General features: G+C 43.4%; 1 protein-coding gene across 4 annotated transcripts in view; it reads left to right on the top strand.

The window, feature by feature from the left end:
• LOC119017906 (protein TANC1-like) overlaps window positions 1-15,650 on the top strand; it is a 40,641-nt gene that overhangs the window by 1,307 nt on the left and 23,684 nt on the right. For 3 of the 4 annotated variants that reach the window (XR_005074596.1, XM_037095066.1, XM_037095068.1), the window contains exons 3-7: window positions 542-790; window positions 3,210-3,302; window positions 4,873-5,003; window positions 9,030-9,330; window positions 10,273-10,554. Coding sequence is in view for 3 of the 4 variants with exons in the window: in XM_037095066.1 (XP_036950961.1) it covers window positions 542-790; window positions 3,210-3,302; window positions 4,873-5,003; window positions 9,030-9,330; window positions 10,273-10,554 (1,056 nt within the window). In the remaining variant the exon portion in view is untranslated. The remainder of the gene's footprint in view (window positions 1-541; window positions 791-3,209; window positions 3,303-4,872; window positions 5,004-9,029; window positions 9,331-10,272; window positions 10,555-15,650) is intronic. The other variant, XM_037095067.1, reaches the window with a different exon arrangement.

Below are 15,650 nucleotides of genomic sequence, written 5' to 3'. Positions count from 1 at the left end.
TCTTCCCAGGCATGGCCCTCAACAGCATATCATTTGAATTTGTAATATCAGATGGTGAACCTCTGAATCCCCCTCCTGCTCAACAGAAACTGCCTCATTTAAGGAACCACAAAGTGAATGGCTGAATTATACCACAGGGGGAAACTACTGCAATCTGGTGTAACCATTATAAGTAGCAATAAGGTCCCTATAATCACCCGGCTTTGTGAGTTCCCGTGCATAATGTTTATTCGAAGGTGCAGGATGAGGCTTAATGGCTGCGATACGAGTGGAAGTAAAAATGATTCAGATACTGAATTGAAATATAATAAGTGTAGCCTCTTTATTGAGCGTGATCCCATTCCTTTAAATAGATGTTCTGGCATTGCCGACTTTCCATTACCTCATCCAGCAAAATGCCTCCAAGACAAGATATGTTCGCTCTGCCGCAGCCTTATGTGACACATATTTTAAAACATGCGATATGTTAAATCTGTCCTGTCGAAACAACTCGGCCTTTTGAACTCTACTGATTGTGTTTTTTTTGTTTTTTTTTTTCAAGCTGAGCACCTTCCCTTCTCTGTCTTCCCTCCTCACTCCCACGCAGGTGGTGAGGTGTACACCCACAGCACCTTGCAGAGGAGCAGCGGCGGTCACGCCACGCGCTTCCGGGACCATGACAGCGGCTACACCGACAGCCCAGTGAAGCTGACGAGGCTGACCAAGGGCGTGTCCATTTCTTTGCCGTCCTCCCCTCTTCTCCCCCGCCAGGCTGACATCGTCCCCTCCCAGTCGTGCGTCAAGTTCACAGGTGGGTTCAAGTGAAATACAAACAGAGCGCGGTCTCATTACAAGACGCAGAGAGTGACGAGAAGCTGTGCATCAGGGAATAGATGGCAGAAAATAGCAGAATGCTTTCATGGGTTCGCCTTGATTAGCAGAGAGCTTCTGTGCGTTCAGCTGTTCCATACATGTGACAGCAAATACAAGAGCATACAGACTGTGCCCTCTGGGCCCAAAACCATGTGACAGATTGTCAGAGTAAATGATTGAACAAGATAACTCAAGGCAAGGGACCCCAATTAGGTAGGTCCATTATTGAAACATTTTATTAGTTTTGATCCACAAAGACATGATCGAAGATGACTTATCATAATGAAGAATTACGCTCAAGGTCTGCTCATGAGTTTTTGTGCTTTCAACTTTTCTTTGGTCTGTCTGTACTGAAAGAATCTTTATTGGCAGGTGACTTTAAGCAAAGTGTAGTGATGCGAGTGTGTCGTGTTACTTTGACCTACACAAATGGGGATTTAATTGCTCATGTTCCGTGTCAGGTTTCTACAATCGACTGTCCAATAAAAAAAGAATAAGGTCCTCTAATCCTTCCACATTAAAAGAAATCCACAATGAATAAATATGCAAATATAGTTCATTTAAAAAGTATTAACTGCTCAACAGAAACTTCATTAAAAAAAAAAGTCTGTTCTCAGTGTATGTCTGTAACCAGGATTAACATGTCACACTTCTTTAAGTTGCATACTGGATGAGGATTTGTCTCCAATCTAGTTGGGATATCATGAAATTATACTTGTTAATGTTAAGATAAGATGAGATAAGATTAGATCCCCTGAAGGAGAAATGCATTTTAACGCAGCAGCACAAGGGAACAAACAGTGTGCAAACAAAGGAAAAGGAAGTAACTGGCTAAGAGAAAAATCCGATAGAATAAAATAAAGATATACGGAAACAGATAAGATAAAGTAGAATTGAAATGCTCAAAACAGTAGATAGATCTGTGTGTACATAGCTGCGCAATGTTCATGTAAATGTGCCATGACTGCACTTAAAGTCAGATTAAAGATGAGCACAGAGGGAATTCCCCGTCAGCAGATGAGATTGACAAAACTGCCTTCTGGTGTCAAAATCTGTGCATGCATCATCCTACAGGGTGAAGGTTAAATGTAATGAATATGACTGAAAGCAAAACACAACTTTGGGTGGAGGGGGGGGCTTTAAAAATGTTGAATTCTGATTTTATTCTATAGCATCTATTAATAGAAAATGGGTCAAACTTTTCTACAGTGCACATATTGCTTGTTAAATATTTCATAGCTCAATCAAACTGGCACATTTTGCCACATCCATGCGCACATTACCAGTTAAGACAATAAAATTCACAAAGATGTTATCTAGTGTTTTGGTACTTTTTGTGACCAGTAAACAAAAACAAACTTAAACATGCATTTCAGGAAATGTAGGTTATTTTAAAAGTATTATTTTCTTAAACAAAAAAATAATCCTTATAAGCTCTGGGACATTTTTTTTTATCATGTAAAGTAAATAATTGTTGTCTGGAAAGTAAAACTCCATGTTCACCTGGGGGAGGCTTCCCTTTGAAAGAAGCACTAGGTGGCAGTGTTCTGCAGCAAGTCCCGCCATTCAGAAAATGTGCCCTTACATTTCATCTCATGCAGCACTGCCTTGTCTCCCGCCCCCCCACCCCCGGTGCACAGAACGAACATGACAGGGAAATTTACGGCAAGTAAAAATATACACTGTCATGGTGTTCATGCCTCCAGTAGTCATGCAAAATCAGACACCGAGCTGCCTGTTAGATTGCACGGACTGTTTCTGCGTCTGTCGACACTCATGACTCAAACGCAGAATAACCTTGAGTGTAAAAAATTCAGTGCGCCCGAGTGTTCCGCAAACACCTCGTCCCTGTGAAATGATCTCCAATCCTAAAGAATCTGTGCCTCCAAGAACCCCTCAGATGTATTTGCATAAATTGAGACACACCCACACACATCAATATGAGTGCACCGCTGTCCCTGCCATCTCGCAAACACTCACTCACTCACACACACACACACACACACACACACACACACACACACACACACACACACACACAAACACACACACATTAGCAATGTTAATATATTATAGATAAACACCCACGGTACAGTGAATATTGTACTGTTTCCATGTGTGGCTTGCACTCTGTACATACTGCTTTATGCTCCTGGGACACAATTCAAATTCTGCACCACAGATCTCATCTGGGGAGGCTTAATCTCTCTCTCTCTCTCTCTCTCTCTCTCTCTCTCTCTCTCTCTCTCACTTTCTTTCATATCCATCCTTATCTCCTCCCTCAATCCCTCCCTCCCACCCGCCCTGCCTGCTCACCCTCCCTCTCCCCTTTCTCCCTCTATGTGCCGTGGCCAAAGGACGGGTAGGGAGGCTGGAGTACGTGGATGGCTCTTCCAGTGTGCGAGAACCTCCTGTCTTTGCCTCGTGCCGTGGCAAGGCAGACTACAGAGGTGAGAACGGGAGCGTGTTGCTGTGTGTTTCGCGTCATGTCTGTTTATCCAGGTATTGATCGGGGGAGCTGAATGAGAATGAGTCGGGGTGGAGGTGATGAGAGGAGAGTGAAGGATGAGATATTGGAGAAAAAGTCAGTGTGTGGTAGTGTTTTTAATAACAGCTAAAAGGCTTGGCAGTAAGTTTTTGGTTTCAGATGTGTGTGTGTGCGTGTGATGTCCGTGTAATCCTCAGTGTATTATTCTGAGCGGATTTGTTTTATTACAGTTTCTCCTGAGTCTTTGTCCTGACTTATCTGCATGCGGCGTGTATAGTTATAGTTAGATTAAAGCAGTAATGGTGTAAATACCCTCATCTCAGCCAGCTCTCTCTGTGTTTTTGACCAGAGGGCTACCCTTAGGCTAAACACATTTTATGAAGCATCTTCCATCCTGGTTGCCAGGCACCTCTCAGCTTCCCGTTTCCAATGGCAACTGCTAGGTGGTTTGATGAAAAGTACTGGACATTCAGTTTGTCCTCATGTTACTCCAGATTGGATCTCAGTGGTCTGCTGACAATTGCAAAGTCTTCCCTCACCACCCCCCCCACCCCCCACCCCCACCCCCTTCTCTCAAACACACATACACCCTTCCTTACCCAAGTCTTCAGCAGCTCTTCAAGCTGCGAAGTGAAAAGAGTATTGACAAAGACTATCACTGGGGCGCTGTGTGGAACAAAAGTTGCCAGGCTCGGCTCTCAAAATTGACCTTGATCCTCTCAAGGCTAGGCTTGTGTTCTCACACAATTGAATGTGAAAGCGATGTGATGCAGTACCTTTCAAAGGAGAGCGTGATCCAGCAAGACGGATTGAGAAAGAAGCAGTGGAGGGAGTGCGAAAATGAATGTGATGTCTGAATGCAAAGATGTTTGTGAGGAGGAGTGAGCTGTTCCTGTAATCCATGATGTCCTGTCATCCTGTTATTATGCCTACTCAGTATGCATGTTACTCAGCTGATAACAGCACATAGGTGAGGCGTGAGAATGGAGGGATGTATTGCTCGGCTGGCTGAAACACAGAGATGCTACAGCCTCCCTTTGCAGAGGTGAGCGTGGAGGAGCCGGGGTTGGAGGTCAAAGCACCAGGGAGCCTTAAACAGTGATAAATGAATGCAGCACATGGCCTGTGTCAGCCAATCTCTCCTGGAGCAACAACGAAGGCAGAGCCAAGGCACTCCTTCTCTCTGCTCCGGAGTCGACACCGAGCTCATTGAAATTCACAACCCGTCTCTTAACCGGGAGCACCTGGCAGGCGTGTGCACAGGCAAACTCACAACCTCACACAACCTCTCGCTGCTGCCTCAACCAGGGACTGGAAAGCCACTGTCTGTGCATGTGTAATCAGGGCAGCTGGGGCTGTGCTGACCTGTGGATGCAGACGTTTCTTGCAGTCCACTAGCAACGCTGTTGGGTGGGAACCTTCTGAGCGAGCCGAGCTGGAACGGGAGCCTCAGTTAGATGGCGGTTTCATCTGGCCAGCCACGTTTCTGTATGATTGTTAAGGTGTGTGTCCTGAATGTGTGTGTCTTCCAGATCTCCACGTGGAGCCCCAGCCGGGCTCCTCCCTTTCTACCCAGGAACTGATGACCAGACTATGCTTCTTATTGGGAGAAGTAACACCTGGCACTGCTAGCTCCCCTATGGAGGACAGGAGGGAAAAGAAGGTAGGGCAGCATATTGATTTAGTGGCCCTTTGCTGTCATGTCTCATGAAAAGATGATGGATGGTTTACGAAACGACCTTCAGTTTTCAGCCGTCACACTGCCATCAGGGTCTTAGTTTCTTTTTCAAACGTTTAAGCATCATCTACACAAGATTAGTTGATTGTGTTCTTGAAATCAAGTTGTGTCCGAGGAAAAATACTGTGTTTGATACTGTGTGTGATATGAGCACTCAAGTCCCCCTTGGAGACATGGATCAATATATATTCAGAAACATTATAAACTGTGTTGCCATGCCTCAGCAGGGCTCCTTTTCTCTGCTCGGTGCCCTATTAGTTTAACCTGTATGAGGGTTATTGTATGTGCTTACGTCTCTCCATCTCTTTGCCTTTGTGTTGCTCAGCCATGGCCCATTTTCTCAGCCTCATTCCACCACCTGAGCTCCAGATTCAGTCAGTTTCACAGAGATAGCGACTCTCATATGAGGAATGTGGGTTGTCCTGGCTAAGATAGATGAGGCTCTGGTATAAAGGGAATAACAGTGAGCTGTTTCAACTCTGCTGCCTCGTCTCTCTACACTCTCTGTGTTGCAGAAATGTTGCATCAGTAATGAGGAGACCTGAAATGCACGTGATCAAACTACAAGGATCAGGAATATAAAATAAATACTACCGGTTATTCTTAGAAAACGTGCATTCATTCACACAAACCTCTCGATGTTGTGAAATGAATGTGTAATAAATACTAAAGCCCAATCAATACTTCGATGCCAATACTGATCATTTAAATGTGGTTATCAAACACTTGTAACAAAGATGTACCAGAGGCAGGATATTTTGAATTTATTTTATTATCTAAAATTACACCAGAACACTGAGACAGTAAACTTGCAGGGAATTTATTAATTATAAATTAAGGGCCTGCGTCCACATAGGATTTTCTAGGGGAGCAGAAAAGCGCTGGCTGTGCGCTCGAGAGCGTTGAGATGAAACATTTGTGTGCCGAGAGAAAAAACGATGCACATGCATCCTGTCTCTATGACAACAATATCTTGACAACTGCTGCTATATGATCGACACTGCCCCGCTGTGGTTTGCCATCTTTTTGTTTTTGTTTTTTTTGACATTGGGACATCAGAGCAAAGAGGATGTGGATGCATCCAAGCCAGGAAGAAGAAAATGAGTGGTGGTGACGTCACCAGTGGCCTTATTGAAAAGTTTAGATTTTCAACTGGTAGCGCTTGGAGCAGCTGCACAAAAAGGGTGGTCACCTGCTGCCGCAGAGGGGAACAGTTCAAAAGAGTAAAAGAAAATGTGGCACTCAGAATAAAAAAAGCAATGTGGACACGGGCCCTAACGCGTTATCAGAGATAACTGCAAGTGAAGTGGATAATGTGCAGGAGTCTCTTATGCACCTGTCATCCTAATGGTGTGAAAGAATAAAAAAATGTCTTCATATTGGACAACATATACACCATTACTGATACATCTGTAATCTGCCATTACCAACCAAGAGATATATCCGTCAGGCTTTAATAAATACAAATGTCAGCAACAATATAAAATCAAAAGACCAGTGAAAAAAAATCCTTGTTAAGACATGATATGCAACATTTCTGCATTAAAATGTCTTAAATTGACTAGACCTGTGTTACATATGTTATATGTGTATATATATATATATATATATATATAGTTTAGTTTGTGTACTTACACATCATCCCGGAATTTGACTCGAGTCAATGGTGCATTCCATTTGGTCACCTATCGCTGTATCTTTTAGTTTTTAAAGGGAAGTCTGCAAATGTGACACAGCATAAACTCAAAAAAATAGTTCTTGATAAGTGCTCTGAAGCACTTTGCGTCCTCTGGAGAACCATGTATGCATAAGAACCCTTTCCCTGTTGTTCAAAGTTCTTTTGGGAAACCGAATGCAGAATATTCTTTAAAACCACACATTGCAGGACTTTCAATGCTTTGAAGAATCCTTTCTACATTAAAAGTATGTGTGGCCATTTCTGCCTGAAATGTCACATACATGGATTTTCATCAGCAGTGATGGATGTTTAACAATCAAGACAGGAACTCCCATGATCAAATGCTATTTCATGCTATCATCATTGAACTACATCTTTTGTTTTAATTATTTTGATCTGGGTGCATGGTGCATTCAACAGACATGGGTATGCACTAAAATAAAGGCAGCATTTGTGTCTCTCACTCTTATTATACACAAGCTTCTTAAAAGTATGTTTTTTTGCACAGCTACCAAAGCATGTAGCGATATATTGAGTATATATACTTGTTATTATGTATACACCAGGTTTATATGTACTTGACTCTTAAAACATGGACTAAGAAGGCCCTGCATCAATCGATGTGAGATGGAGCCCGGATAACAGTTTGAAAAATCCCCTCAGCTCTTGTTTTTGTAGTTGTTTCTCCAGCCTGATGACTTACTGTGTTCAAAATCAATTTGTATTTTGCTTTGATGTAGAGCTTCACATGCGGTTGCTGCACATTGCTATCCAAAACACACACACACACACACACACACACACACACACACACTGTGATAACTCCAAAAAGCACCTTAACACAGTAACACACACTGTAATGATGCCTTCATCGAACATCAGATTTCCCATTTCATGAAACTTGCATGTATTGTGAAGTTAGATGTGTGATTTGAACTGGTATCCTCATTCAGGAAGTCTGATGCTGTGTGCATGTGTTCTTTTGATTTTTCATACTTAAAATACACCCTGGCAACTGTGAAAACGGTTCACATTTCATTTCCGTCTCTGTGAAATCGGGCCTGTGTGGAACAGAAGAATGTGCGTTCAGTGACTTTTGCAGTACATGTCTATAGCGAGTGATTTACTTTTGAACACAGCCAGCCGTCATTATGAAAAAGTGGGAAAAATGACAGCCAGGGCGGAAATAACTGGAATTATCGTTTCATTTCCCATCTGTGTGCACACAAACACGCTCAGTCACAAACACACAGAAAAGTGTGCATGAAGACAAACACTGTCATGCAGAGTGGAGTAGTGCTAAGCAGGGGTGACAACCGACGCTGTTAATTTACTACATTTTTCAAACAGGATAGTATCACTTTGGGTGTGTTTCTGCTCGTTCTCTCCTTGTTCTCCTGGCGCAGAATGTTGAAGGTTGAGTCCATTTGTGTATCTCAAAGGGACAGTTCACCCAAACTGAAAATTACCTGTAAGACTGTTTATTCGCCTAGAAGCCTATAGTGTGAGTTGCTGAGTTTTGGAGGTAGAGATGTCTGCCTTCCCTCAAATATAGCTGAACTAAACTGCACTTGGCATGTGATGCTCAAAACACCCATAAAATACATTTGAAAGACTCAACAGGAATGTCCTTTTCTAAAACAAAATCATGAACCCGATAGTCAGAATAGTCCATAGTCTCACGCCGAGGAGGACGCCATTAAAGTTTACATACCGCACTGTCACGAGCACAAGCCTCTCATCCATGAGTAGATCGACGCGTCCATCTGCGCGATGATTCAGTTGGCAGGTGTAGTTTGGTAGAAAGACAATAGTTCCCACATGAAACTGCTCACAGCGATGTCTGTGGATTTCCTTGAGTAACGGGGTCATGGTATCTGGAAAGAGCCATTGCTGCAGAGTGTTTCAAATCTATTTCTTTTGCCACTCTAAACACCACTTTTCCTCCTTTTTCCATTTTATCCGTATGGGTGTCTATTCTGTATGTCTTAAGCATGTGAATTTTTTTTTTTCTGTGTCATTTCGCCTGGATTGCCTTTTGAATCATTTTTGGCCACTTTGAGCACCACGAGTCCCATCTAGCTCCACTATGTTTGAGAGAAATCAGAGATCTCTACAGATGTTGTCTTCAAAACGGTGAAACTAACATCAAAACAGTCCAGATGGACAAGTAGGACTACAGGTAGCAGGGACAATATGTGTTTTTGATTTGGGGATTCATATTTCTAACTTCTTGGTCATGTCTCACCCTCTTTCTGCTCTCCCTTTCTCAGTGCGACACCTCCGCTCAGGGGGGGAGTCCCAGCTCCACTCTGACCTGCAGCACTGCCTCCCCCTGTTCAGAGAGCCCCTCCTCCACCCTGAGCACCAGTGCTGGAGGCCAGACTTTGCCCCAGCCTTTATCCTTACCTTCACCGCTCTGCAGCTCCAGCACCAGCCCCAGTGGAACCCTCTCCAGCCCCGTACCCAGCCCGGCTCCTTGCCCCACTCCTGGACCCCTCACTGGGAGCAGCCCTGTACCTCCCTCTCAAAGCCCGACCTCCACCCTGGAGAGCAAGGATAGTGGAATCATAGGTGAGAGGTGCCGCGGCGAATTTGTTTGACATCCTGGCCAGTTTTTCACATTATGTCCACCCACATTGTATGTGCCGTGATTGGTTTTCACACTAGGCGAAGCATGTCCAGCACAAAAGCTGAGCCATGCATCAGTGGAAGTAGAAAAAAAAAGTGAGCCAAAAAAACAGCAATGGCCTATTTAACTCAATGTGGAACCTCTTACCTTATTTGCAATCCCAAATCTGGGTGATGTCATTAAAATGCCACACCTTCCTTAGTGCTGATAGGGAGTTAGATGCCACATCACTCAGTTGTATGTCAAGTGTGGACCCCTACCCCACAGCTAGTTTGTCTGTGTCGCCTGTGCCACTTCAGCCTCAAGGCTTCGGCTCCCTCCTGTCAAAACTGGGACACTGCTGTCTTTGTTGCTTATGGGTCTGATTCTCTTAAAATAGGACACTTTTTTTCTCCTCCCTAAATAGAGTTTGTATTTATAGTTAAATACAAAAGTGCAAAGGGCACACCAAGTACAGTAAAACAACATGTTTGAAGAGGTTTGAGTGTGCAGCTGAACAAACAGTTAGGTGTATTTTATCGTTCATCGAGGTAATGTGATTTCTTGAATTTGAAGGTAATGCTAAATGTTGGACTTTTCGCTGATATTGGCCTTTCACAGATATATCGGTGTTGTTTAATATGTTGTCCGATATGTGCCCGTATTATAGAAAAGGACATTTGGGATCATTTCTAATTATTAGATTCACAGTGAGCTTAAATAAAATGTGCATTTATGCATTTATTCTGTATGTTGTAATAATTGTCAACATCTGAATTTTTTGTATTGGCATTGGCCCCAAAACAGTCAGTCAGGCTCTGAAGAAAATACAACCAAGTTTTTGCATGCCATATGTTCCGTTCTTGGCTGTCTTACCTAACCCATATGTTCTTGATTCGGCTCAGCAACCATCACCAGCTCCTCTGAGAATGAGGAGCGCAGCGCCTCCAGTGAGGTTCTGACTAAAGATGAAGGCCTGGGAGGCAGTGCTGGTGTAATGGGCCACGCAAGCGAGGACCGCCATCCTGGGCCAACCAGGGACAACCTGTCCGCCCAACCAGATGAGGCCTTACCTAGGACTGAGATCATGGAGCCCAGGACTCCTCCAGCACCGAAAAGACCACTCCCACAGCACCACCTTCACAGCATTTCCTCCCTCGTGATGCCCCGGCCAAATTCTGTGGCAGGTATGTGAACTTTTCTCCGGCAGCCACCTTTTGTTCTGTGATTACAGGAAGTAGTGCGGTGCCCGTTCAAAACAAGCTGTTCGGCACAGATTATCTGGCACTGTGAGGGGTTCACAGAGTAAGGGTTGACCTTCACTTGAAATATAATATTGACATTCACAGTTTAAAATCTGGATGATAACATCGACATTGTAGCCCTTGAGGTGAACATTGGCAACAACAAATCTCACCACCAGTTCTTGCTGAAGAATAGATATGTAATAGTGTTGATCGGGTCACACCACACCCCACTCATACATCCAGGCTCGTTTAAAACTTCTCCTTTTGTTTTCACCTCATGCTATTCTCCTGAAACCACACCCCCACCCCCACTGCTGCACAGAGTGGTGTTTGCTGTTTATTCAAGATTTATTAATATTCGACGTGTCGCATGTCCAAAATTGTAACAAATTCGACACCGCACTTCTGTGGGTCCTCGGCAGCAAACCTGTCAAGTGTGAAGTACATTCCATAAACGGTTTTCAAGATATTTGGGCAACAGAAAGACAGGTACAGAGGCCTTGCATCACAGTTAGCTTGTTTTAAAGGGAACAAACTCAATCTGCGAGCACCTCTTAGGCTCATTTATTTACAAGTTCAGTTCCAGGAAGTCACTGCTCCCAGCCAGGAAATAGTCCCACTCGAACTCCTCCCCATAAAACCACTGTGTCATTTTTACACTTCCGTTTTTGTACGTATTAAACAAACGAGACTTAATGTTTTAATTAGTGAGCTATTGAGTGAGCTGCTAAAGCTTGCATTATTTTGTAGATGAAGTGGGTTAATGAAGGAATAAATGTGGCAGCTGTGACCTGAGTGATTTATTAACACTCTGATAAATATTGACTGAATGACAAACTGATTGGATTGACTGTTGACTTGCCATTTTAAGCTATTCATCCGACGCAGAGAAGAGCATAATTTGCCAAATCTCCGTGATGCAGAACTAAACTTCGTTGCACCATGTGCTGGTGCTCTACTTACCACAGAGGCTGGATACACACTATGAGCAGTACCAGTTAAATGTCCTGGGAGGACTCCAGTTGTCATAAAAATACCCCCCCTCCCTCTCTAGTCACGATCTTTGCTGGTGCACTCGCCTCTTTTTCTTTCCTTAGATGTCAGTTCATTTGTGGTGGGAGCAAAAGAAGAGATTCCCTAAGGAGTGGATTCACAGTAACGCCTGCCAGTTTCTTCTGTCAGCTGGTGCTTTCATTTAGGCGCTCTTGATGAAATTCAGAATATAGATGAAGCGAGCCACGGAGTACTGTGGCCGCTAGAAATTTTCTCTACATTAGACCATAGAGTGAGGCCACAAATATACATTATGATGCACATTAGGAGATAGGATTAAACTTTAATTATTCACAGATGGAAAGATTAGTTGTTATAGCAGCAACATTGACGGGCTGTGGTGAAGAATTTGCTCCGGTGTTGTTAAAATTTCAAACAAACACTACAGAAAAAGTATGATGTATCGTGTTTAATGAAAATGTGCTACGTGCAATGCATCGTGCATGCGAAACAGCAACATTAACAGCAGCACAACATCAAGAGCAAACAAATGAACTCGGAATATGTAGAATACAATCCGCGCATGTTCCGTATATATTAATAAATGTAGAGTTGCATATGTTCAGGTTTAATTTGGCAGTTAGTCACTGCATGTGCAATGTGCTTGTTCTTCACTGCCTGTCCTCGTTAACATCTTTATAATCGTAATTCTCTGAGTGCATGGGAGTAGCTCATGTTCTTTACGTTCCCCGAGATAAATGCTGATTGTCACAATCACAGGAGCACTAAAGGTACCCGGAGACAGTTTAAAGAATCAGTAAGAGCTACCTGCCTCATCACCCCCCTAGTGGGCTGATATTGGGGCCATTTTGGCAGGAAGCATTGTGCAGCATGACGGCTGTCAGCAGAAAGAGCGCCTCTTCCTTTGTGAACAAGTTGGAGGCAGAAGATGCGCATTAGCTGCATCAGCTACAAACACGATGTTTAGTGTTCATGCTCTCACTTTGTTTTCCTGGTGTTAAAATCTGCTTACACTAGGTGATTCAGTAGCAGCCTGTTAAAGGTTTTTACTATGAGAGGTTTCAGTGCCACCGGCCTCGAAGAGCACTGGAGTGTCCCATTTTTTTTATAATGAGACAGTGCAAAAGGTTTTCCACAGTGGAGGGAGCGTCGTCAAATTCAAGTTAAAGGAAGTGTTGTGCATTTTAGGAAATAAGCTTGGAGTTAAAAGTTAGATGAGAGCCTTGATGTTTACTTCCCCTAAGGAGGCTATATTTTTGCATTTTTCCATTTAGTTAGTTGGTTGGTTTGTTAGCGGGATAACACAAAAACTGCTGAATGCATTTCCACAGATCTTGGATGATGGATGGGTCTCAGCCCAAAATAGATCATTATTTCTTTTGGTGCGGATCTGGATAAACGGTCAGATCCAGGAGTTATTTTCTCACCTACTACCACTGTGAGATGGGGCGCTTTTCAACATTTTTGTTAATTGTTCTGGGAATAATCTTGTTTAAAAAAACCTCCCAAAAAACAAACATATCTATGAGCAAGTACAGTTTGATACAGCTCCAAAGAAATCTGGATCTAGCAGATTTAAATATGTTTTTTTTTAATGTATAGTATATTTAAATAGGCTTGAGTTAAAGGAGACTGTTGGGCCTTGGTGGACTTTGCACTTTACTGTGTGTCATTCTGGTTTAAGCCTGAAATTGACAAAGGTTGATGAGAAGTTGCTATTATTATTGTTTTAGAAAGACTATTCCCAGAGCTACCTCAGAACTGATATTCAGATTCATGTTTTTCTTTTATCACAAGGGGTAGTGAAAAATTAACAGAACTATTTTTTTATAGACTTGAGTGAATAAGCTTTGTTCAGGTACCCAATACGAATTTTTCCTCTTTGCGAGTACAGATGTTGACACATTTTGCATCTGTGACACTGATAAAAAATCTTTACTGGTCACTTGGTTCGGATGGGTACTCGCTCAAACCTTGCCTTGTACAGATTAAACAAAAAAGATAAGCAGCTTCAACTTCCTTTGGACAGAACCAGGCTAGCTCTTTCCCCCAGTGTCCGGTCTTGTATAAGGATGTTGTCTTATATTTGACAGTTGTGTGAAACGCATCAATCTAATCAATTAACCCTAGCTTTTACAAAATGTGGAACTGTCCCTTTATGTGTGAATAGGCACAAGGTGGGCTGCTCATGATTGACGTGTTCTGTGGCGGATGTTATCAGGGATGCTGGGAGCTTGGTTCCAGTGCTGCACAGTTGACCTTTTAAACCACTGACGGATCAGCAGGGGTTGCAGGATAATCAAGCACACTGTCCTTTATGTCCAGGGGAACATAAAGGTAGGCGGTGCGCTTGGAATGGGTGGCGGTGAACAGGTTCCCATCGGGCCGGGCTGTCAGGGGTGGAGGGATGAGCTGTCCCGGTGTCAAGGCGGCTGAAAACGTGATTTAACTCTTTCGCCGAATCCTTGGTCCACTCAGCCATTTGGCCCGGCTGTCTTTAGTCAGCAGTCTTTCTCATCCCACTCCACACCTCCTTCACACCGTTCTGCTACAGACTGTTCTTCATCCTCTCACTGTGGATGTTCTTTCAAATCCTCGGCTCTTCACTTCAGCTCTGGCTCGATTATTATGACAGTATCCTTCATGTTCCCTTGTCTTTAAAGCTCCTTTCCTCCTGTTGAAATGGATTTCTTGTTTATCATTTGCTCGTCTAAGATTTGATTTTTATTTTTCACCATGACTGGGGTTCACACTTTGACTCGTTTTGAATGCAAGGAGTGCCTCTTTACCCACAGGTTCCATGTGCTCTTTACAGCTACTTTAGATTATAAGACGGCCTCAGTGGCTTTCATCCACGCTCTCACTCTGATGTCGCAGGACTGATGGACACATGCAGGGATGCTAGATGTATCAGATGTGATGTGATTTGCTCGAGTGCTGAACAAGGGGCTGGTGGTGGTGGAACTCTTTGTACCGGTGTTGCAAAAAAGGATGGCCAGTCTGTTCAGATAAATTGCAGCGGGTAACAGACCTGTGTTACACCTGTTGTTAACATGATACATCGGGTGAAAGACCACAAATGCTTGCATCTGCAATGCAATGCATTCAGAGATTTCCTCATGATGGAGGGTGCTTATGAGCATCACTGGCCAGCATCTTCAGGCTGTGACCTGAATTGCCGCTTTAAAGCTTTAAGCCTGTAACAGCTCAGAGATGTAGCGCAGCTCCCTCAGATTCTCTGAGATTACCAATGACTGCATTTAACATGTGCTGTACATGACTATTTACGTGAGCTCATCATCTGTCCAGTGGCTGCGCTTTCCTGTGCCTGTTGGTCTGGTCTGTCTACAGTATGTTATACAGTACATGAGTGCAACGTGACACAGGCCCTTTTTTATATCCCACTCTGAGGGATTAGAGGCAGAAGTAATGCCAGATTGTCAGATTTTACAGAGGATTTTTTTTTAAATATATTACAGAAATAAATGAATGAAATGGACCAGTCTGTCACTTGCCATTGAAAACAAACTGTTGGGAAAAAAACAATAGTTTTCCTGTCAGACACATTTTTTCCAGGCAGCTTGGGCCTTTTTTTAGCATACAGTACTATTCACAACAGTGTAGATGCATCCCTCCTGAAACAAAACCCAATAATATAAATAAGAGCAAACCAATATCATCACGAGCTCAGACCTCCCAATAGATACTTCCGGCTGCAGCGACTGTAATTTAGTTGGCTGCTACTCTGCCATGCCTGGATTCATAAACCACTCGGATTAGATTCCCCTTCATTAACAGAGAGAAAGGGAACTAGGAACAGTCTGAGACCAGACCAGAACAGCACTTCTTGACCTTTTCGCTTGCCAACCGCTGCAAGGACAGATGAGCCTCTGACCAAGACTGACATTTTACTGTTGGAGCCTTGATGTGAGGAGGTCTGCTTGTGAGAGCGAGCAACATTTAGTACAGGAAGAATTTAACTTTCCTGGACGCTCTGACACGAAAGTTAGTTTTTAGGGTTT

The sequence above is a fragment of the Acanthopagrus latus genome, chromosome 4 (assembly GCF_904848185.1).
Source record: "Acanthopagrus latus isolate v.2019 chromosome 4, fAcaLat1.1, whole genome shotgun sequence".
Classification (NCBI taxonomy): Eukaryota; Metazoa; Chordata; class Actinopteri; order Spariformes; family Sparidae; genus Acanthopagrus; species Acanthopagrus latus.
Note: the sequence above shows the minus strand (reverse complement) of the source record. Positions and strands in the feature narration are given on the sequence as shown.